This window comes from Crocodylus siamensis, chromosome 1 (genome assembly GCF_052110815.1).
Source record: "Crocodylus siamensis isolate JL-2025a chromosome 1, ASM5211081v1, whole genome shotgun sequence".
Lineage (NCBI taxonomy): Eukaryota > Metazoa > Chordata > Crocodylia > Crocodylidae > Crocodylus > Crocodylus siamensis.
In genome coordinates, this window is record NC_143395.1 from 367,092,794 (window position 1) to 367,118,161 (window position 25,368).

The window sequence follows — 25,368 nt, forward strand, 5'->3', positions numbered from 1 at the left end:
GTACTTAGGACCAGAAGGGACTTAAACACATCATCAGGTCCGACCCCCTGCTCTGGGCAGGAACAGATGCCTGGATTATATATATTACATCTACCAACAGAAGGCGTAAGAAAGAGTGGGGGTCTATATATGGGGAAAAGGGTTCTGCACAAAACTAACCAATTAATTTCTATGGGTGCTCTCCTCACAAAGTCTACTACAGCACTTGCAGCATACACTGATTTTCAAGACAAATTTCATGACTCATGTGGGGTTTAGTACAATCTGAATATTAAGATCTGGGGGAGGGGAATGGCTATATCAGAAAAAAACTACCAAAACTCACCTTACACTTTTAACTGCGCAGCCAGTTTTAATGTGAAAACAGCAATACACGGAAGCACCACAATTGAACTTAACCAGTATTTCCATTTTTAACAGGGATAAAATGAGGTCTATTAAACTCTTTGGGGTAAGTTCAAATGTTTATTGTAGTTGTTTAATGTTTTAATTTTCTATAACATTTTAGGGGGTGGGGAAGGAAAATAATTTGATATTTGCTACATATTCTAAGGGCTGAAATTCCCAGTGTCCAAAACTTCTAATACATTCAAATAAACTACTAGACTTCGGAGGGATGCCACTGAAAAGGATAACACAACTGGCTTGGTGTTGTGGGGGTCATAACTGACCATAAAATTAGAGGTGCACCAATAGATTTTGGGGGCCAATACAGGCATCCAATTTTTAAGGAGGCATTTTGGCCGATACTGATCTGATTTCCAATACAGCTGCATGCAACTGGTAAGTCCATTGTGGTGGAAAGCAGGGGGGAAGACGGAAGGGGCGAGGGAGGGCCAGATCAATACTCCCCGTAGTGAGGGAGAGAGTGGGGCAGGGGCAGATGCTGCCAAGCTGAGGCAGGGTGGAGCATGGGACAGAGCTGCAACTCATCTGGGGGAATGTGGGGGTGGGAAGGGAAGGGGGAAGGTCAGCTCCTGCTATTGCTTGCACCCCAGGAGGGCATGTGCCCCCAGATCTACACACGGTGAATGTCAGGCAGGCTGCAGCTGCGGGCTGGCCTCAGGGTGGGTGGCAGCAGTGCTAGGAGGGGGCCATGAGGGAGGCTGCAGCCACCCCAAATTTCATCATAGCCACCCCATAGCTCCTCCTCCCAGTGTCACTGCTGCCCACTGAGCTCAGCCCCTACTGAGAAAAACCCAACACAGCCCCGGTTCCATCCCACAGCTGCAGCCCACCTGCCCTGCCCCATGCAGATCCAAGGGCACAGGCTGCCCCCGTCCCCCCGCGATGCTCTCCCGGAGTGCAAGGAAACAGGTGAGAGACATGCAGCAAAATTATTCTAATGCTGTATTTAAGAACGAAAATGGATGAAAGCTTTTAGTAAATTAATGCTGCTTTCTTTCACAATACTTATAAAGTAAAAATCATAGCATGCATACTCATTTTACAGCATTTTGAAGCATCAACTCTTACTCCAGAAAATCTGCTCTCAGAAGACTTCTCAGAATGCAGAGAGCAACTAACATCATTAACATTCTCAGATACTGCCATGGGGAGGACTTGATGTCATAGTACATAGGTGCTGCTCAAGTTCAGTTGCTAAGCAATATGCCATGTCTAATGGTTACTCTGCACGCAATGTGATGTCAACCACTCTGGTTCACATCCAGGATCTAGTCCCACTACATATGTGCAAATGACTCCCTGGCTTTTCAGCTTAGCTCAAGCCACCCCATAGATCAACTTAACTCTTAAAAACTTATCCAAATATTGCTGTGTAAAAAGAGGTAGCAGAACTGGAAGCTAGCTGAGCTTAGTTAGGAGCAGAAGATATTAATTAGTTTGGGAAGGATCATAACCATAAGAAGTGAGAATAGATGGAGTGAGATCTTGCAGAGGACATTAAAACAACTAGTAAAAGTGTCTTTAGCCATATAAACAGAAAACAAGAAAAAGAAAATGATGATGAAGTAAGAATGAAGTAAAAAGTTAAGACAGTGTATGTAGCTATGGTCCAAAGATTAAGTGAATACTTTTCCTCCAGCTTTCAGTAATGATAATGGTATTAAACATGCAAATGAGAAAAATTGAACACAGATAAAAGAATGGAGCTGCCATAGGTATAGAAGCAAAATGCAAAGAGCTCAGAGTGCCCAAATTGAGGTTAGTCTTCAAAATCACAGAATTCTGAGAGTTCTGGATCAAAGATTTTTACTAAAGTCAAATTGGGGACAGTAATATATGACTAAAGAACAGTGTAGTAACTGTAATTAAGGGCAAGAGGGTGGAAGTGCTCCAAACAGCTGCTGACCCAGTAGTCTGTACACAACAGTATCCAAAGCTTTATACAAACTCTGAAGGAAAAAGAAATCAATGAAGACATGGAGGAAATGGAAAATGGGATAAAATGAAACATGAATTTACCAAGGTAGATTGTGCCAGACTGCCCAGGTAGCTTGATTTTCAAGACGACAGAAATTCAGTAGATCTAGTCTATCCTGACTTTGGTAAAGCAGTTGATAAAACTCTAGTTGAAAAATTTGTTAAGATCGATATGACTGGGATTAGTTCAAGAACTGTAAAGTTGACAAACAGGAAAATGACAGCAGTTTGTGCCAAAGGGCAAAATATCAAGGTATGGGGAGGTCACCAGTAGAGTTCAAGGATTAAAACTTGGGACTGACCTTGTTTAAAATTTCATTAATACTGCTGGCACAAGAAATAGGAATACATTTGATCTCAGCCTTCAAGAGGCTGAGAAGAATTAAATCTGCTAATGGAAAAGTTGGGAGGGATTGTCAACATGAAGGACTAGAATGTCATGCAAGAGGTAAATTAGCTTGAGGAGTGAAATTAATTTAAATCCCACTCCTACGTTACAAAGCGTAGGTTTACACACTGGGTTAACAACAAAAAAATCCGATTAAAACTGGTCTATAGCTTAACTGTTGTGGTTATGCCATCACACTAAAACACACACCACACAATAAAGCATTTATTAATGTATGCTATAAATGACTGTAGAACTAGATTTCTGTTCACATGGCATTCAATAAAAATAAAAGGTCTAAAAACTAAAATTATATATCCCACTGCGTATCTGCAAATGACTCTCTGGTGTATGTGTATGTATATACAAGCCAGAGAGTCATTTGCACATATGTAGTGGGATATACAATTTTAATTTTTAGACCTTTAATTTTTACTGAATGCCATGTGAACAAAAATCTAGTTCTACACTCATTTATAGCACACATTAATAACTGCTTTATTTTGATTATATATAATAAAGCACTTACTGTGCGCTATACCATTATATACATACACACGTAACTTAAATTCTTCTTTCTGATATCTATTTCCACTTTTATAAGACTGAAACCATTTATATTTGAATCAAAAATCTGTTTCAGAGGTGCACTGCAGTACATAACCCTAACTTGTCTCACCTACTGAAAGGAGACGCCACATCACAGCAGGAGTAGCAAAACAAGCAAATACATCATCAGTGCAGGTGAAATGAGTGAGGTGTGGAATAATCACAGACTGGCCACGGCACTGGCCCCACATGTATATCTGGCCACTCTGGGTCTTGGCAGCAGAAGTGTGAGCAGAGTGACAGGCTGCAATCTCTACAACCCTGTAAAAAGAAACATAAAATATGCAGTTTTCCTGCAACAACTTTATGAATGGAACTATAATATTAAAAACTCCCAATTCTGTCAAAGAAAAAAAAAAAGGAGACACTGGCAAATGTAGTCCAGTCTTTTGTTTACCAAATCAAACTCAACTGAACCGCCTTTGCCTAAGCAAATTCAAAATTAAGTTACAATTACATAAGAAAAATGCAGTTTCAGTTAGTGACATTTATAAAAAGTGACACTCACAGAAGTCTTTCACCTGAAATGCTTCATGCCTCACCTACTGTAGGTCATGAACAGTCAAAGATTTCTAAAAGGAATACACATCTCACCAAACACAAGACAAATAAGCACATCTAAGAATAAACATCTTGATATCTATTGCTGTTTTGCAGCAAAAAGAAATTTGGGACGAGTCAAAAAACCAATACTATTACTAAATTAATCGTGCATGTTCTAGGCCTCCAGATGTCAAACAATATTTTATAAATAAGGATTTCCCGAAGTCGAGGCAACTGCTAGCTGATTTCACAGGCAGACCCACATGGCTGACAGCTATCTTCTTGAGTGCAGCACAGTGGCTCCCCACACACACACACACCTCTGACTGGTCAAGAGGCCCTGATGGCTGCTCATCATTCGGTCCCACCTCTCACCACTGACTAGGCTGCAAGGGCTACCCATCATATGGCCTCACTCCTCATTGCCAATTGGTGGTAAGGGGGAGGGTTGTATAACAGACTGCCCTCACAGCCAATCAGTGGCAAGGGGAAGAGGCAGCAGCCATCTTGCCATGCCAGCAGCATCCTTCCCCTCTTTCCAGAGCTAGCATTTTATTTTTGAAGTTTTTCTCCCCACCACAGGGAGCCCCTGGCTTTTTCCACCCACAGGGTCTGCCCAAAAATTGCAGTTTCTGCAAAAATCATGAAATCACAATTTAGGTCCTTATTTATAAGACTAGCCAACTACCCATCAAGAATGACTAGGGGGTAGAGTGTACAGGTTTGGAGCTCTGTGCCCAACCCCTCACCCCACCCGCATCCAGGCCCTCTCACCCACTCACCACCTTCCTCTTGACGCTTGGGGTCCGGACCCACTCTCCCCCTCCCCACTGCAGCAGCAGGGGGACGGGAGGAGTGGGCCTGGGCTTGATGCAGGGGAGGACTGGGCCCGAGGGTAGGGAGAAGGCAGGCCACAGTAGCATGGGAGAAGTGGGTCTGGGCCAGCCCGGCAGCAGCAGGGGGACAGGAGAAGTGGGCTCAGGACCGATGTGGGGTATGGGGGAGGAGTGGGCCTGGGCCTGAGGAGGGAAGGCCCACTCCTGTTCCCATGGTGTTGCCACATTGGGCCGGGCTCGCAGTTCCCCCCCCCCACCACAGCAGGCCAACTTCTCCACACTCCGCCTCGAGCCTGATCATTCCCCACATCAGACCCAGACCCAGGCCCGGGCCCGCTACTCCCATCCTCCCACTGCCACTGCATCAGTCTGGGACTGTTTCTGCCCACCACCCCCATGTTGGGCCCACTCCTCCCCCCAGGCCTGTTCCCCCATTCTCCATGGTGGTAGCAGGGGGAAGGAAGGAGTGTGCACAGACCCTACTCCCTTCTCCACTGCCACAGCTAGCTCAGGCCTGCTATGCACCGATGCTGCAGCTGGGCTGCTTGCCCCCACTCCTGTCACTTGGGGTCCAGGTCCACTCTACCCTGCAGATCTGCCAGCTCCAAGGAGCCAGGGGAGGGGGTGGGGGGGAGAATGCAAAGACAGCTCCTTCCCCTCCATCGCCACCACATCGGCCCTGCAGGCAGCAACGATGACAGAAGGGGGGGAGGGGTGGGCCTGCAGCATCCTGACCCCTCTCCCCTGCATGTCGCCACCACCATTACCTCTAAGTAGCAAGGGGGGGAGCTATCCTCGCCCTCCCTTTCTGCTCCATCATCATCACCTGCAGGGAGCAGGGTACAGAGGGCGAGGCCAGCTGTGCTGTGCTAGCCTCGTCTGCCTCTCCACTTGCTCCATCCCATGTCCCCACCACCACAGCGGTGGGTTGCCACCTGTCTGAATGCTTCTTTGCACGCTGATTGGCTGTTTATCACCCAATCAGAGCTCAAATAAAGCGTGACCGACAGACAGACTAAGGTTTTATAATATTAGAATGTGAACTATCTTAAGTTATTAGGAACAATGCGATAGAAAAGATATTTTGTAGCAAGCACTGAAAAATACTCCACTTGAGGAAGCTTCCAGTCCCTCTTCAGCTATGCTTTTGTATTTAGGCAGTGAAATTGCCTGGCCCAAACCTGACTTCGTAAGGACCACAGAGGCCTTGGCATAAGTACCTCTATCTTGTACATATCCTCCATTACATAACAAGGGGAACTGTACATTTTTGCTGTAAATGTGCATTTAAAATAAAAATTCTGGGTTAACCTTGGCTAAAGACAGGCTGGCTAAGACCAGATTACATATTTTTTTATTTAAACAGGAAAACACTAACTTTGTTACTGTGGTCAAGCACTTAGTCACTTAAATAGTACCATAACGAATGGCACTCAGTGTCAAAAGCCAAAACTTAACTGATAACCTCTGAAGACCATCATAGTTAAAAAGTTGTTGAATAGTGACTGTGGAGCCTCATCAAATTATTCAATTAGGTAGGAGGTCTTCATGACCAACCCATCATTAACATATATCTGAAGTGTTAACTTTTGCATGTAATATGGAACTGAACCACCGTCAAGAGCTCAGAGGTGCTGGGCTCTGGCCTACACCCCTCCTTCCAGGAAAGAGTATGTTTTTATGCTTCCACTGACCTGAATGCAACGTAAACTTAAGTTAACTTTCCGATAAAGTGATTCTCTTAAGAAGAGACAGGTGTGCTCTATTATAAGACACATCTGACAAAGAAAGACCTTTTGTCCTAACCAGGTCCACATGACCTGGGATTCCAGGTTGCTCATTCCTAAAACTGGCCCAATCTGCCAAAAGCACGCCCGTCTCAGGCACTGCATTTTACATTAAGCTTTTTCCACTGCTCCTTCACTCCCCGGCTTTCTCTATTCCCCTAGGTTTAAAAACTGCTTGGAAAATAACTAAAATGGACATAGTCCTCATATTCATTTTTCAAACATTCATATTTAATACCATATTCTTGGAAAAGATACTTCTTATACAGAGGTTCTAATTTCCCTTTTTTATTATTTATTTATTTACTTCTCAGATCTTGATCATGGTACTGAAGCACTGCAGCTGCTAATGTACAGTTACTTTATTTTGTTCTCTCTTTGCTCATGGAGTCCCTATACCTATTAGTTGATTCAGTTAGATCTGAACCAGAAAAATCATATTGCTGCTAAAAGGAACTGTACAGGTATTTCCAGTATCTCTACTCAGCTGGTAAAAAAGTGCTTGAGAAACTAAAAAAAAAGGGGAGGGGAGGGAGGGAAGGATATAGGAGACGACAGGGAGAATCCTAGCATTAAGCTTTAAAATAAAAGCTATGTTTTCCTGTTTTTTCCATGTTAAAACATACTAAAAGGGATTTCCAAACAGCAGAGGAGGAATAAGAAAAATCAGGAAGCTTCCAAAGAGTTCAACAGCTCCATATTCCCCAATAGATTTTTTTATTTTACATCAAAAGCCAGATTTATCCTATGCCATTAATTTAGGAGCAGCATACCATCCAGATAATGGCACAAAAGTTTTGTCTTTTGGCATCCTCTATGTTGTGATAGTGTTGGGGTGAAGTTGTAGCCACGATGGTCCAGTTAAAATGCCAGAGGCAAGGATAACTGGTAACATTTCAGAATTATGAGGTGAAGCTCCTTAGCTCTGGCCCATGTAAAAAGCTCTGACTCTATGAGCCAGATGTTGCCAGCCCTGCAAAAATGGACTATGGTTTTCTCAAGGGAAAAATTTAGCTTGATAAGAGAGACAGCCAAGTATCAATCGTTTGCCAATTAGAAATCTGTACACGAGCACTGGAATAGAATGAAAGCAAAGAATCATTAGAAATTCAAGTGAAGTGCAAAGGTCTTCATCGTTAAGTGTGGGGCAAGTGGTCCCCGGCCATTTCCAAATAGGACAGCCTTCTCAAGGCAATAGATTTATTTAGTGGAGCAGCAGTTCAACCAAGCAGCCAGTATTCAGCCCATAGGCCCTTGTAGCTGCCTCGCCTACAGCATTTTTTAGGCTAGGGCTGTCCAACTGGCAGCCTGCGAGGGGTTAACATGCAGCCTCTGGGCTCCCACCTGCCCACTGCTGCCCCCTATCCAACCAGCAGCCCACAAGCCCCTGTAGCTGCCACTTGCACAGCCATGTAGTGGGGTAAGGCAGGGCTAAATGCCACCTATAATACCTGTGCAGCAAGAAACAAATCCTAGGAGGACATGTGCCACTGACACTGCCCACACAGTGGGGCAATGCCTGCTCCTGCAGCATGTGTCTGGTGCAGTATGCAGTCTGCAGGTGTGGAGAAGTTGGACAGTCCTGACTTAACCTAGTTTAAAAACTTGGCACATATCATTTATAACTTCCCATTCCATAGAGAAGAGCAAAAATATTGGGCTGGCTTACTGACTCTGACACCTGGCTTTCTTATACATATTCAAGCCAGGAATGCAATGGATAGGATGCTGACACACTTTCCGAAGTTAAGCCACTACAAGATTCCAAAAAGTATGCTGTCTACAACTCAGAGAAAGGAATAAAGGTAACAGTATGGAAAAAGTACAAAATTAAGTTAAGCAGTAAGAACAAACATCCACAGATCCAAATGTGTATATGATTCAGTATGCGCTATGGCTTTAGAAATATCTCAATCCATGAGTGTTAGCTGCAGCAACATTACCTTTCTTTTTCCATCATGATGTGCGTTGGGCTTAGCTGGTTATTTTTATTGCCAGTTCCCAGCTGCCCATAAGTGTTAGCTCCCCAGGAATAGAGCAAACCTTCATCTGTTAGTGCTAGTGTATGCGCAGAGCCACAGGCAATCTATAAGTAAATTTATAACAATTATTACTAAACAGAAAAAAAGCAGAAGATAAATTACTGCACTCATTACATGACTTAAATAAAGCATGATGGGGATAGTCATGTGTTCAACATCAGAAACTGATCTTTCCCAATATGTAAAACTAATGAAAATGACACAGTAGTAATAAGTACTGGGAAGTGTGAATCCCTGTAATGTAGGGTTTATTAATTATTTATTACTGACAATTAAGAATCAGTGACAGCTCAAAATAAATCTATACACATAAAACAATCATTCTTTAACCAGAAGAGTTAGTCAAGTTTTAGCTTATGTTTTAAATACGGGCCTATTCTATAAAATTCTCTTATAGCAGAGATGGCCAACTTGTGGCATGTATGTCACAGGTGGCACAGGTAGCTGCTGTACTGGGCAGGTGAGCCCTAGGTACTAATGGGAGACAGCAGAAGACGCAAGGAGCAGAGCATTCCTTCCTAGGTGCAAAGTGGGGGGCGGGACACTGCTATGAGAGGTGTCAGGTGTTACAACCAAGAGCCAGGCTAATATTTTCTTAGACTTGTAGCTGTCACCAAATTTAGGGCTTTGGATCCTAGCACCATATAAAAACTTTACTGGATGCTGGGGCCAGGGAAGGGTTAATTTGGTTCTTGGCAGTGTCACTCCTCCTGTTACAGGAGTTTCCTGCCCCTATTCTGCTCTGCGTAGCTGGAGGCTCAATGCCTCATCTCCTCTCCAGCACCCAGTGCACAAAATCTATCAAGCAAGACTACAGGGAGTGGGGGAGGCTAAGGAATGAGAGCGGCACTCAGGGAGATGATGGTAGGCATAGGAGATTTAGTTGTGGCACACCTGCCAAAAAGTTTGGCCACCACTGCCTTACAGTCTCTGACCAATACTTGGTCTAAATTACAAACTCCAATAATTCATCCAGAAGGAACTGTCAGTCTTCCTTCACTTCTAGCTAAACTTTTTATGAACTGAGGCTTCACAAGAGTCTTATAAAGTAAGTACCTATTAACCCATCTAAAGATAACATGATTTAATGTGTCATTTAAACCTAAATTAATCAATAGAGTCTCACAGAGCCTAGACTAGAACACAGATCTCCTGATACTTAGAGCAGACATTCTCAAACAGGGTACTGTGGCACCCTTGTATGCCACCACATCCTTTGAAGGGTGACTGAAGTGTGAGGAGATAAGATAATAATCTCAGTAGATAAGCCAGGCTCAGGCTTATTCTTGCCTGGACAAATCTCACACTCCCACTTCAGAGGTCCTCTCCAAGGAAGTAAGCGCTGAAATATGTAAATTAGTTTTGAAATCAGGTGCCACTAAATTCACAAAAGTTAGGGAGGGGTAACTTGAGGCTAAAAAGGTTGAGAACTACTGTCCTAGAGTCTCATACTTTCACTTTAAGACCATCTTTCTTCTCTGGTTCTTTCTTCCCTGAGCCCTTCACTCCTAATCCACTTCCTAATTCGAGATATTAAAGTAAATCAAATCCCTTGAAAATCCAGGCTTACCCGGTCTCAATCATTTGTTCTGTATTCACCTGCTCTACCCCACTTCACTCTTCCTCACAAAAAAGGTTTACAGCATAATGTACTTGATGGTTATAGTTAGACTTGTCACATGTGAAACACTCCTAAGGCTTGCAAAACAAATATTCTGTTGATGGACATTAGGCCTTTAGCTTTAATAGAATTTAAGAGACCAACTTAAAAAAATGAAATCCTTAATTCTACATGTTTAACTCTTAGAATAAGATTTTGGAGCGATAATGAATATTAAATAAATGCATTTTCACTTCTGACTTGGACTTACCTGAAGCACACAGACACCCTGCAAGGCTGTCACTCTATATGGAGTTAGCTGATTGCTGTTGTTTCCAAGACCTAGCTGACCATTACCATTGTAACCCCATCCATATACCTGGTTTAAGGGAGGAAAAGAAAAGATTAAATTTCCTGTTCTGTTCGTAAAAATAATGAGTCTGACTCATTATTGATGCAACCAAAGACAACAGAACTCTAAGAAGCGTCTCTGGTGAGAGCATCAAATTATGAACCTGAGAACAGGTGATGGAATAGAGAAGGAAGCATGTAATAAATTTAATAAATTTCTGCTACTTTTTTCAATTCTATATTTAATTCTATTCATCTTTTAAAAGAAGGCAAGCTATTTTAAAGATGCCTTCCTTTACTGTACTAGTAAGTTTTCTGTAAAAAAGTGGCAATATTCTTCACTTTTCAGGTCCCACTGTGCTGATTTAATTTTTTAGCTGACAATTTTAAGAACAGTATCAATCACCTTGATCAGCTTAAAATGTATCCAATAGCTGAACAGGCCTCTATTGGACTATTCAGAGCTCCAAATTTCTTCCTAGTTTCTATTAGCAAGTATATATCAGAACTAGAGGTGCACCAATAAAGATTTTTTTGGCTGATACTGATCTGATTGCAGATATGCAGCCCAGCAGCTTGGAGATCAACATCCAGCTAGTAAGTCTGTGGTGGGGGGGGGAAAAAAGTTGTAGGGGAGAGGCCAGATTGAGGCCTCCATAGTAAAGGAGGGAATGGGGCTAGGGCCAGGGTGGGCCATGGGATGGAGCTGTGGGTGGTCTGTCTGGAGGATGGGGGGGTGACTCCCATCACTGTGTGTACCCTGGGGGGATGATGGGGGACACATGCCCCCAGATCTGTGTGTGGAGCAAGGGCAGGTTGCCCACCATGTATTTGGGGGTAGGAGCTGCTCCAGTCTCTTCCCAGCAGTGGAGGCTGGGCCAGGGTCCTACAGGCTAGGCTACAGCCACCCCAAAATTTGCCATAGCTATGCATGTCGGGGTCATAAAATACCTCAGACCCAAATCACACTATTATTTTAACACCTTCTGGGGGCCAGAGACAAATGTATTCATTTTCTCATCTTAGTTTCAATTCAAGACCCCATTGCTGAAATGAAGACAAATGAACAGAACATGTTCATTCCATACTAATATCCGAAACTATAAGAGTCCAAATAGACAGCAAAGAACCAAATGATGCAGAGCTCAAAAAATACCATCAGTTCCACAGCACTACTGATGTATTAGGAGCGTTTTCTATGTCAATACTATCCAGACATGAGCACAATACATTTTATGAGATGATGCAAGATAACTTACCTCACCATTCTCTACTACAGCCATGGAAGAAGTTTGACCACAAGCAATACCAACAACCATTTTAGTCTGTAAACAATTTGAGACTTTACGAGGAGTTGGTTGATTGGCTGTAGATCCAGATCCAACTTGACCACAGTTGTTATATCCCCAGGCATACACCTGCCCGTGGCAGTGGTGGTGGTGGTGGTGGGGGTGGGGTGTAGGAGGGAGGCAAGAGAAAGATTTAACCAAATGGCTTAATTTAAAAAAATTTTAGCTCTTGCTAACTAAGTCCTTTGGAAGAAAGGATACAATTTACTTTACTATATATCAGACATATTTAATAAAAATATTGTCAATGTCATAAACCACGTGCAACCAGGATAATCTGGCACTGTATGTATAAAAACAGGAATTTTCTACATGCTATAAAACTCTAAATGTTTTCCTTGTGATACTTTAAATAAAAATTTTTGAAAACAACTTAACAAGATTCTAAATTTAAGATTCCTCTGTCTAGAGCAGGGGTATCAAACTTATGTCCCACAGGCCAAATCCATGGAGCTGTGTTGCATGCCCTTCTATCTACCTACCTTAGACAGGTGGAGAGATCCCTACGTGAAAGGAAGAATGGACACAAATTTGATATCCATTCCAGAAATACTGGCTTATGGTGGAACACTTAACCTCCCTGGATATTCCATCATTTCTCTCAGAGTACCTGCTCTTAAAAACAACAAAACTTTAAAAGCCACTGCACCCGCTGGGCCTCAATCATATGGTCCCTCGCCGCCCGGCCCAGGGACTTGATGATAACTTTTCGCTCCGTCCCTTAGGGGTATGGGGCCACGATCTCCTGCCTCCGGTGGTCTTCTCCCCTCCTTATCCCGCCTGCCACGACTTTGATGATATCTCAGTGGTGGAGGGGTCCGACTGTCTGATTCCAGCTGCCCCAAGGCCGAGGCGTGATGTTCTTCGTGAGGCTCCAACCTCCCCTGTACCTCGCCCTATACCCAGCCTCAGCAGTATGCTATTGCTGTTGTCAGCAGCCAACCCTCACTCTATGAGGGGTTCCTCCTGGTCCCTGTTAGACCCTGGAGGAGGGCCAAGTAAGCCCAGACCCCCTTTGACTCTTACACCCTTAGTGTCCAAAACAACAACAACAACAATAATAATCCACCGACAGGATACGGACACCACAATTATACGCCCCTTCACAACAGTCCCTAGATCACTACCTGGGAGTGCCTAGTACTGTGCTCTCCCCTTTACCAAATACCCATCCCCCTTAGGGCTGCCTTCCTTAGCCTGTGGGGTACTCTCATGCATGTGTGCCCTCTACGTCCCTCAGTACAGGAACCATCCCCCGACGGGCTCCCGCCTGGGTCCTCTGTCCCGGACGTGAGGGTCTTAGCTGGCCCTTTATGCGGATACCTCTTTTTCTGTAGGTCTGCTGGCCTTCGCCTCTGTTGACGAGGTCCCCGCTGTAGGCTCTCCTTGCGGCCCGAGGGTTATATATAGCCGGGACACCTGGGTCTTTCTCGGTCCGACAGCAGTGTCTCTGCCTGGGCACGGTTCAGGATCCTTTTCTGAGCTGTGGGCAGTGTTCTCCAGCCCCTCCACCTCCTTAGAGGACCCAGGGGCTCTTCTTTCGATGCTCTCTCACCACTTCTCCCTCCCCACTGCTCTGTTGTTCCCCCTTCTTATACTTCCGGGTTGGTTCTCCTCCCCCTCTCTCCCAGCTGTTTCCCCTTTAAAAAAACCGCAGCTAACGAGCTGCGCAGGTCCCGCCGCCGCTTCCAGCTCCACCATGGTTCGTGCTGCCAGCAAGCTGTTTTTATTCATCCCTTCTTTCTTTTCACTCTCCCTGGGGTGTACTGTCGCCCACAGTCCCCCTTTAACCCTTTGGGGTTCGTATCTTCCCCTTCCCCCGGGAAAGCCACCTCAGGCACAAAATTGTGGAACAAGGAATTATCCATAGACTGGATTGTGTTAAGTATGGTCTTAACAGAGACTATAGGATTCTTATACCATTAACTGGTCTAGCTTTTATATCCCTAGGTTCCTCAGCAGGTTAACTGCTTTGTTTATCCATAATGAGCTATTCAATCTACTTCTCACCAGTGCTCCCCACCCTCCTTTTCTCATGCTCTGCATTTAAATTCCTTTCTAATATATCCCTGCTTTCTAAAATCCATTCATAGTATCTGATAAAGTAGACCGGGGTGGGCAAAAATGTAGCCTGCCAGGATATTCTGTCTGATTCATGGGGCCCCTAAAAAGATTTAGAAAATAAACATTTATCTGCCCTTGGCTCCCTTGATGGCTTGCCAAAACTCAGTAAACAGCCCTCTGCCCGAAATAATTGCCCACCCCTGAAGTAGACCATAGGCCATTGCCTACAAAACTTATGCTTTTCTGAACTAGCCAGTATCCAAGGTGCCACTGAGCCCTGCCTTCTGCCCAACAAGTTATAACAGCCCTCTTCCCCTTTGAGTAGGCTTATTCATTTACATAATTAGGTTGAACAATAGCAACTATTCTCTACTTGGTCTGTATCTACTGATAATCTCTCTCTGCTGTACAGATTTACTACCTGCTTCCCATTTAAGTGATCACTTTCATTGATATAATGGGGTTAATGAAAAGAAATCATTCTACCTGCTAGTTATCTTAATCTAGATAAACTCTGACATACACAGCCATTCCTCAGACCTGGGAATGTAGCATATATTAGTTTCTCTCTCAACTGTAAAGTGATCCAATTAAAAAAATGTATTACCAGTCTTAAGCTATTTTACTTTTAATACCAATACAACTCTTTATCATGTAACAATTCAAAGCTCTTCTGAAATTCCAAAAAGTTAGTCACATACATGTACCAGCCAATTCCTTCTATAAAATGTTGTTCAATTATATTTAGTATAATCACAATTTATAAATTACATTTATTGCCTGTACAATAAAGCCTGAAACTGAAAGTACTAGGGAACAAGTGTAAGTTAAAAGCATCTAAAAACTATTTAACTACAATGCTGACACTTGTATAAGTATTCATATTAAAAATACTTTCAGTTATAATTTTAAAACCTGTAGAATTCCCTTCTTACTTTTCATCTCACCTTGTTCAGGCTTTATCATTATGGCCTAAAAACATGCATTTGACATATGTGGAAATGAAAATACCAAATCTTTTCTATTCTTTTATTAGATGTCTATATTGCCCTTCTCAAAGAAGGCTCAAGGCAGCTTATAATATAAAACAAAAGGTTACAGAATCAGAATAATATTAAAATACCCCAAACCACCCAAAATTCAGATGTAATCTACCACCTTATGCTCCCTTGCCTCTGACCAAGCAGGTAAACCCCCACAAGCCAATCTACATTCATTTACGCCATAAACGAAAGCAGTCCCCTCAGATTCCCTCCCGTTCCTATCCATTCCTGGTTCCCCTACCTCACACACAAGAGCCCTTCCCTCCCTTACTCTCCCTCCCTCTCATAGCAGAGCCCCTGAATCTTCATTTCCTCCACAAGGAAAATTATTCAAAGTCCAAATGATAACAACAAGTGATGCAATACCCCATCCTCCAACAGTCCTCATTTCTGTCTCTGCCAAAGGGTGCTTTTTGGCATTGCATTTTGGCAGTGCCCACCATAGGGTGGTTGGCAGTCCTTTCAAAAGGCCCCCAGCTGCCTAGTCTCAACCACCTTCCAACTCAGGTGGCCATGCAGTGTGCACATGGTCCTTTCACAGTTAACCTTCAAAACTTTTTCTTCCCCATCCTTAATGTATTAAATCAATACTTTCAAGTTGTAAACATCTTTCTTCAGGCTCTGCCTGAAGCTTTGCACCTGAAAGCTTGCAAAGAACAATTTTCCCAACTATTTAGTTGGTCTAATAAAAGATATCACATTTACCCAATGAAACTTGTCTACCTTTTCTACCAGAATTCTCCAAGTAAGGATTAGTATAGACCAAAAAAAAAAATCTTTCACAATGATACAGCTTTAAATGCAATATTTTTTTTAGTTTAATTTTTATGAGAAGCATGCAACTCTTAAAAAGCCCCAAGAAAACTCACTGGCTTAATTTTTCAAATTACAGTAGGTGAACAAAAGAAGGATTTAAGTTGTCCTAGAAAATAAACTATCCTGTCCCCTTGCATGTCTTATCTGAGGCACTATGGTAGGATAACAGGGGTAAAGGTTACTTTGTACCTGAGCTATGGACACAGAATAACTCAGTCTCTAAGGCTATCAAATGCCTTTATTTTCAAAGGTTAAGGGAAAGAGTTAAAGAGGTATTTTTTTCAATATAAAATAAAATAAAATAATAACAAAAAGATGACTTACATCTCCATCTGATGATAAGGCCATAGAATGGTGAGAGCCACATGCTACCTGAATCACTTTCTTTACTAGGAGGTTGGTACATACTTGAATAGGAGTAATGCCCTGATTGGTTGTGCCATTCCCAAGCTGGCTGTAACCATTGTGTCCCCAAGCATAAACTTCACCATCTGTGTAAGATATCACAAATGAATCACCACCACGGATTCCAAAGAAATCAAGATGTCCATTGAGTTAAAATACTTACAGAATGATTTTATTATTTATATCTAGCTGCAAAATACAGAAAGATGAATGACTCAGCAAGTAGGGAGAATATTGCAGGAACTGTAATATGTATAAACTCTAGAACAGTGGTTTAATTCTCCTTCTGCAGTTTAACCATGAACAGGTACACAGTGATACAAGACCATTTTGGCAAAACAACTAATACCACAGGAATATAACAAACATCACAACTAACATGCAAGAAATGCTTTATTAAATTTAGCACAAAATGAAAATGTTTCCCTCCATCCCTTTTACAAAATTGGCAGCAAATGTACCTCCCTTTAACCAGGCAGTGCACATCAATCTTAACCATACAGTATAAATACAAGCCATTTTCCCACCCCAATTCAAACCTATGAATTTTCCTATCCAATAATGGAAGCTACATACAAAGCAACTTTGTGTGGAAAATACTAAAACTTCATCCAGTTTCCCTCTCTTTCTTGGAACTGAAACTTGTGGGATTTTCCAAAGTAGCCGCCATTCACTCACTGCAGTTTTCCCCTTTTCTCAGACTCCTGTTAAAAAGTACTAAATAAATGTCTGCCTTAACTTGACAAAAGGCATGTTGAAAGAGGGTTTTGCCCAATGAGGCCATATGAAAAGTTGAATCACTATTAATATCACCTTTCCCAAATGGTAATTCATTTCAACATGCTCATAATGCATTAGTAAATACATAAAAGAATAAGGCAACAACTTAGAGAAAATGAACGAGTCATTTATGTTGGTTACCAAAAATAAAATGATACCAACTTATTATAAACAACTTATGCTCCATCATTCAAGCTCATATGCATTAACTATGCCAAACCTCAAACAACTGTTTAGAATCCAAAAATTATAATGTTTGGTTTAAACAGTCCCAAAGCCCCAAACCTTTTGGTCAGCATTGTCAAACTAGTGTTTACCTAACTTTACATCCTGATCTTACAGTCTGACTTCCAATTTTATTCCAATAGCCACTTTTTCTTACTCATCCAGTATTGAGAACCCTTGCCTTCTTCCTTTAGAAGACTTGTGTGTTTTGGAAGCTAAGAATATGCTGTATATACAACTGGATTCCAAAGACTACAGCATTTGGCTATAGCATTTTAATTGACCATTAATTTCTAAGAATTAGTCATTTGCATACCTTGATTCCATAGAGAAAAATGATGTCACCATCATGCCACAAATTTGGGATCAGATGCTTAAACTGGCATGAACTGACTTCAGTAATCAATGGATTGAATACAAAGTCATTGATAGAAGCACAAATTTAGACAAGTGGAGGAACCTGCATGTGATCTTTGCCTGCCCAGCATCAGAAATCCCACAAAAGCTCCACTATACTGGAATTTCAAGATCTCTCTGATTCCATTCTTGCTTATTCTAAAAGAATCTGTAACTTACATTTTACATACTAAATATTTATTATCTACCTTCAGTGCTAAGTACAATATGAGGTCCACTTCCGTAACCAAGGCTGCTAATCTTCTTTCCACACAAGGCTTCTAATTTCTTCGGTACTATTGTGCTCTGATTATCTCCAGTCCCCAAACAATTGCTACAGTTTAGTCCAAAAACAAACACCTGGGGGAATTAAAAAAAAAAAAAAAAAAAAAGCAACGATTTTCCTTTCAATCCAAGACAACCCATTTAGATTTATAGGTATGAAGAGAGATGCACATGAGAAGAAATTCTGGCTCTGCTGAAGTCTGTTGGAGTTTTGCCATTAACTCCAATGTCCCATGAGTGACACTGTTGTCCTGTCAAACTTAACAGTTGGTTGAACTAGCTCCAAATCCCCAGTTTACATTTTTTTCCTGTTCACACTGAGCAAAAGATTTACCAACCCTGATGAAAGTTATTCTACTGGAACTCTCAGGCCTTTAAAAATTCAAAGGGGTAGATCTAATAAAAAACTCGTGCTGCAATCCTTACCATTTAGAGCCTAGCCCCCAAATTGAATTTAAAACTCCAGAATTGCTAAGGTTCCTTGTACAATGCACAAGTACAGCTGGATATGAGGCTGCCTAGAGCTCATCAGCAGTAAATTCTCAGGTAAATACTCAGAACAGTGATACTCTGGCTCTTACGCACCTAATTTAGGGCTCCAGGCAAAGCAACTCTGTTCAGCCAGAACTCGGAGCCCAAAAATCTCCCACACAGTACATATCTACATCCATCCTTTGAAAGAACCATCCTTTTTTTTTTTTTAAACCCACCCACACAAAGAGTCACTTTGGATGCCTGTAGACATGTGGGACATCAATTAATCGAGTCTACTGAAGATTGCTAATTACCATGTTCCAGCAGCCCAGGTGTCTCGTGTTCAAGGTCCCCGTGTCTCAAAACGGTGGTAGGGGCACTTTAACACAAGTTCGTCAGAGCTTTAAAGTTCCCCCTCCCCTGCCTCAGACCACATGTAAAGATGCCATCTATGCCTACTGCTCTTATCATGGGCAACTGGTGCTTCCAGAGTCTGGGGGGCAGCAGTGGCCAATCACCGATCATGGGGAAGGGGGGCGAGGTTCCCTAGCAGCTGATCAGAGTGGCGGCAGCAGAACTGGAAGTGCCACCAACACTTTTCTCAGTGCTGCTCAGTGCCAAATCTCAAGTGGGCACTGGCCAGCACTTCACTCGGTGCCCCCACTCCCAAGCCAGCAAGGGCCAATCTTGGTGGGGAGGGACATGTGCCCCCATGTCCCTCCCACACGTCACCTACGGCTCTTACTCAGACAGAAGAGACCTAGGTTTAAATGCATTCCTCAGCTGGAATGGGTTCAAACTACTCTCTCATGTCCAAGTAGAGTGCACTAAAAGACAAACTATACACTATGGTTGGAGCGGGATCAAGACACCCTCCACCTCTCCTGCTGAATTTGCTCCATTTAAGGATGTGTACAGTTAAACACTTAACCATTCCATATTAATAACTAGTAATGCCCTACTGGTTATCGTTTAGTGTGGGATAGAGAACAGTCTGGTAGAGAAAGGGGAGAAAAGGAAGTGACACTGTGCCCCTGATGGCGACCTGGCAGCCAGGAGGGAGGGAGGAGGAGGTTGTGGGGACTAGTACATAGTACAGCAGGGAAGAAGCAGAGGAGCCATGAGGGGCCCAATCCTTGCAGCAGCACAACCCTGGCCCCTTACCCACCATCCACCACAAGACACACGTATACCCACTACTGGTAGCAAACCAGGTAGCATTTCTGGTAAAAAACCAGGCCACGGTTCTATGGAACCTGGCACAGCTGCTTGTAGTCCTGGCCCCTGGGCAGCTATGTGTGGGTAGCAGAAGCAAGCAAGAGGCTTTCCCAGCTACTGCTGCCACCTGTGGCTTTACAGGGGCTGTGGCAGGACCCCCCGCTGCTGCCTGCAGCTGGCCCCAGCCCCTGGCAGCATCAGGTGAGGGGCTTTCCTAGCCCACTGGAAGCAGCAGTGGTGAGCCTTGCCACAGTGCTATGAAGCTGCTGGTGGCAGCAGCAAAAGAGTTCTCTCAGCCCACTGCTGCCGCCTGAAGAACAAGCAAGTACAGGTGGGGGCCAGTCCCTGTTAAACACATGCTATCAGTTAACCATTTACCGGATAATATTAGGGGAGTTTAAACAGGTACAGGTACTTAATTAACAAGTATTTACATCCCTGGTTTCAATATGCAGAAAGGATTGCAAAAAATTCACAGGACTGGAACAAGGCAGATATGTGGGGAGCCGGAGAAAAAGCAAGGGCAACGTTGGACCCCTGCTAAACCAGATGGGGCAACTGATAACTGACGCCCAGGAAAAAGCCAACCTATTAAATGGATAGTTTGCGTCGGTCTTTCATCAGTCCCATGGGACGCCCATACCCGCTACGGGACAGGGAGGTCCGGGTGAGGGAGATCCCCTGCCCTCCATCAATGCTGACCTCGTGAAGGAACATCTTGAGAAGCTGGATACCTTCAAGTCACCTGGCCCTGACAATCTAAACCCCAGGGTCCTCAAGGAGCTGGCGAGCACCATAGCCCAGCCCCTGGCATGGATCTTTGAAAACTCCTGGTGCTCTGGTGTAGTGCCCGAAGACTGGAAGAAGGTCAATGTGGTGCCCATCTTCAAGAAAGGGAGGAAAGTGGATCCGGCTAACTATAGGCCCATCAGCCTGACTTCTATCCTAGGGAAGATCTTAGAAAAGTTTATTAAAGAGGCCATCCTTACTGGACTGGCCGACGCCAACATCCTAAGGGATAGCCCGCACGGGTTTGTTGTGGGTAGGTCTTGCTTGACCAATCTCATTTCCTTCTATGACCAGGTGACCTATCACCTGGACAAGGGAGAAGAGATTGATGCCATATATCTTGACTTCAAAAAAGCCTTCGATCTGGTATCCCATGATCACCTCTTGGTGAAACTAGCCAGTTGTGGCCTTGGATCCACCATGATCTGCTGGCTGGGAAACTGGCTCTGTGCTCAGATCCAAAGGGTTGTAATTGATGGCAGTCACTCATCATGGTGTCCTGTGACCAGCAGGGTTCCCCAAGGCTCTGTCCTTGGACCCATATTGTTCAACACCTTCATTAATAATGTAGACATTGGAGTCGGAAGTGGACTGGCCAAGTTTGCCAATGACGCCAAACTCTGGGGCAAAGCATCCACACCTGAAGACAGGAAGGTGATCCAGGCTGACCTGGACAAGCTCAGCAAACGGGCGGACGAGAACCTGATTGTGTTCAACACTGAAAAATGCAAGGTTCTCCACCTTGGGAAGAAAAACCTGCAGCATCCTTATAGGCTCAGCAGTGCTACGCTGGCTAGCACTACAGAAGAAAGAGACTTGGGGGTCATCATTGACCACAAGATGAACATGAGCCTGAAATGCGATGCTGCGGCTAGTAAAGTGACCAAAACGCTGGCTTGCATCCATATATGCTTCTCGAGCAAATCCCGGGACGTCATTCTCCCCTTGTACTCGGCCTTGGTGAGGCCACAGCTGGAGTACTGTGTCCAGTTTTGGGCTCCACAATTCAAAAAGGATGTGGAGAAGCTTGAGAGAGTCCAGAGAAGAGCCACGTGCATGATCAGAGGTCAGGAAAACAGACCTTACGATGACAGGCTGGGAGCCATGGGGCTGTTTAGCCTGGAAAAGCACAGGCTCAGGGGTGATCTGATGGCCACCTATAAGTTTACCAGGAGTGACCACCAGGATCTGGGGGAACATTTGTTCACCAGAGCGCCCCAAGGGATGACGAGGTCAAATGGTCATAAACTACTGCAAGACCATTTCAGGCTGGACGTAAGAAAGAATTTCTTACTGTCTGAGCCCCCAAGGGCTGGAACAGCCTGCCATCAGAGGTGGTTCAAGCACCTACATTGAACACCTTCAAGAGTAAATTGGATGCTTATCTTGCTGGGATCCTATGACCCCAGCTGACTTCCTGCCCTTTGGGCGGGGGGCTGGACTCTATGATCTTCTGAGGTTCCTTCCAGCCCTAATGTCTATGAAAGACACTACCTTATGGAACCTGACACTAATCTAGTATTTAGGACACTCCAACACTGGCTTAGCCTACAGCTCGGTGGTTAGGATATTCTTTTGCAAAGTGAAAGGCAGGCTTTAAACTAGGCTCGTGGGGGAAGGGAAAGACGAGGGAGAAGGAAGCCTTGGATCGCTAAACCAAGCAGCACTCAAGTACAGCCCAGCCTAGGCCAATGAGCGGAATGTATACATAGGTAAGCAACAGGGGCCAGTGCACGCATTCACAGGAGACCTCAAATGCCTCTACACAAATGCTCATAGTATGAGAAACAAGCAGGAGGAACTTATCCTCCTGCTAGCTGACACCAACCCAGACACAGTGGGGCTCACTGAAACATGGTGGGACCCAACACATGACAAGGCAGTGAATATCAAGGGATATAGGCTGTACAGGAAGGGCAGGACAGGGAGGAAAGGCAGGGATGTAGCGCTCTACATTAAGGAGGAATACACATCCTCATCAAGTAGCACAGAGTGAGAGGAGGGGCACACTGAAGTGCTCTGGGTTAGAATCCAGGGCAGTCAAGAGGAAAGAGACTTAATGGTGGGGGTCTACTACAGACCACCCAACCAAGGGGAAGAGCTAGACCAGGAATTCTTAAGGCAGCTAACGGAGGCAGTTAGGTCAAAGGATGTGGTCATCATGGGCGACCTGAACTTTCCAGAAGTCTGCTGGGAAGACCAGTCAGCCAAGCCTGACCGCTCACGTACATTCCTAGTCAAAATGCAGTACCTCCATCTAACCCAAGAGGTGCACAGCCCCACCAGGGGAGATGCCTTGTTGGACCTGGTGCTGGCCATGGGTGACGACCTGGTGAGGGGGCTGCAGGTGCTCGACCACCTGGGTGACAGTGATCATCGCCTGCTGGAATTCACCATCCAGTGCAAGGTGGCAAAGGCCTGCAGCAAGACAGCAGCCCTAGATTTCAGAAGGGCAGACTTCAATGAGCTAAGGAGAATAGCCAGGGAAGCACTGAGGTCCCGGAGGGGAGGGGAGCCATGTGTCCAAGAAGAGTGGTTGCTCCTTAAAGAGACAATCCTCCAAGCCCAAAGCGTGGTAATCCCAACACGGATCAAAGGGAGCAGGAGGGCACAAAAGCTCCCATGGATCACCAAAAGCATCCAGGAATGTCTTCTAGCTAAAAGGGAGGCATACACCCAATGGAAGGGAGGGGCCATCACCAGGGAAGACTATACTGCGGTTGCTCAGGGATGCAGGGGGGCAGTCAGGAAGGCCAAGGCAGAGATGGAACTGGGACTAGCTACCCGGATCAAGGACAACAAGAAGTCCTTTTTTTTTAATACATAGGGGGCAAAAAGAAGGTACTGGGTAATGTGGGAGCCATGCAAGACACGCTAGGAAATTTGGTCGTCCCACCAGACGACAAAGCTAACCTATTTAACGACTTCTTTGCCTCCATTTTCCTAAGCAGGGACCAGATCAGCCCCCTCACTGGGTCCCTCTCAGGGCCCAGGGGAGGGCGCACCTAGGCCAAGAGTCAGTGAGAAACTAGTCAGGGAACTTCTGGAGGGACTGCATGTATTTAAATCAGCTGGTCCAGATGATCTCCACCCCAGAGTGCTGAGGGAATTAGCTGAGGTCATTGCAGGACCCCTGGCACCTCTTTATGGGCACTCATGGTGCTCTGGTTGTGATGCCAGAGGACTAGAAGACGGCCAATGTGGTTCCCATCTTCAAAAAAGGGAGGAAGATGGACGCAGGGAACTATAGGCCAGTCAGTCTCATCTTGATCCTGGGTAAGCTTTTTGAGAGAATTATTTTGGCACATGTCCATGAGGGGCCAGCAGGGGAGATTATGCTTAGGGACAACCAACATGGGTTCATTAGTGGTAGGTCCTGTCAGACCAACCTGGTGGCCTTCTACGACCAGGTCACCAAATCCTTAGATGCAGAGGTAGCAGCGGACATAGTCTTTCTGGACCTTCGGAAGGCCTTCGACATTGTCTCTCACCCTGTTCTCATTAAAAAACTGGGGGACCGTGGTGTTGACAGCTACACAGTCAAACGGGTCACCAACAGGCTGGAGGGCCGCACCCAGCAAGTGGTGGTGGATGGGTCATTATCGACCTGGAGGGATGTGGACAGTGGTGCTCCGCAGGGCTCGGTCCTCAGGCCCGCACCATTCAACATCTTCATCAGTGACTTGGACGAGGGGGTAAAAAGCACCCTGTTCAAATTTGCTGATGACAGTACGATGTGAGGGGATGTGGGCACGCTAGAAGGAAGGAATAGGCTACAATCAGACCTAGACAGGTTACAGGCATGGGCAGATGAGAATAGGATGGGTTTCAACACCGACAAGCGCATGGTGATGCACCTGGGGAGGAAGAACCAGCACCATACCTACAGGCTGGGGAACTCCCCTCTTGTCAGTGCAGAGGCAGAAAAGGATCTTGGAGTCATCACTGATGCCAAGATGAACATGGACCGGCAGTGTGGGGAGGCAGTCAGGAAGGCCAACTGCACCTTGTCATGCACCCACAGATGCATCTCAAGCAGGTCCAAGGAGGTGATCCTCCCCCTCTATGCAGCACTGGTCAGGCCGCAGCTGGAGTATTGTGTCCAGTTCTGGGCGCCACACTTGAAGAGGGATGTCGACAGCATGGAGAGGGTCCAGAGGAGGGCCACTCGTATGATATGGGGACAACAGGGCAGGCCCTATGAGGACAGGCTGCGGGACCTGAACCTATTCAGCCTCCAAAAGAGAAGGCTGAGGGGGGATATTGTGGCCTGTTATGAACTAGTCAGGGGGGATCAGCAGGCATTGGGGAAGGCACTGGTTTCCCTGAGCACCACCAGGAGTGACCAGGAATAATGGTCACAAGCTGGCAGAGGGTAGGTTTAGGTTAGATATCAGGAGACGCTACTTCACAATCAGGGCGGCTAGGGTCTGGAACCAGCTTCCAAGAGAAGTGGTGCTGGCCCCTACCCTGGGGGTGTTTAAGAGGAGGTTAGATGAACATTCTGCTGGGGTCATTTGACTGCAGTATTCTTTCCTGCCGTGGCAGGGGTTCGGACTAGATGATCTGCTCAGGTCCCTTCCGACCCTAGAAACTATGAAACTATGGAAGATATGGGTTTGAACTTGGATATGAACTCCCCTCCGGCAGAAGGAGTCACTGAGCATGGCTCTCACCTCCTCAGTAGGCACTCAACAGCTAGAATATTACTTAATAGGCAAACACCACCACCACTGTTCCTGGGTTTGTTTGTTTGTTTTTTGAGTGACTATATCTGCATTATGTGAAGGCACTGGCACACTTGGTGTTAGGGATCTTCTCAGCATTTCTACAAGATTGAGGAAGCACTGCCTACTTCCCAGATCCTAAATCAGATTTAAGCAGGAGTGAGGCACAGAAGTGCTCAGATCAGAGATTTCTGGGTATGCCCAAAAGCAGAACTCTGGGTCCCACAGACGTTTAAAGTTCAGAGGCACATAATGA

The 25,368-nt window shown here is 44.9% G+C and overlaps 1 protein-coding gene across 10 annotated transcripts in view; it reads right to left on the bottom strand.

Moving 5' to 3' along the window:
* RCBTB1 (RCC1 and BTB domain containing protein 1) overlaps nt 1–25,368 on the bottom strand; it is a 67,035-nt gene that overhangs the window by 24,375 nt on the left and 17,292 nt on the right. For all 10 annotated transcript variants that reach the window (XR_016438980.1, XR_016438981.1, XR_016438979.1 and 7 more), the window contains exons 3-8: nt 17,829–17,979; nt 16,138–16,304; nt 11,801–11,959; nt 10,462–10,569; nt 8,492–8,634; nt 3,453–3,643 (exon numbers count right to left, since the gene is read on the bottom strand). Coding sequence is in view for 6 of the 10 variants with exons in the window: in XM_090026132.1 (XP_089882258.1) it covers nt 3,453–3,643; nt 8,492–8,634; nt 10,462–10,569; nt 11,801–11,959; nt 16,138–16,304; nt 17,829–17,979 (919 nt within the window). In the remaining 4 variants the exon portion in view is untranslated. The remainder of the gene's footprint in view (nt 1–3,452; nt 3,644–8,491; nt 8,635–10,461; nt 10,570–11,800; nt 11,960–16,137; nt 16,305–17,828; nt 17,980–25,368) is intronic.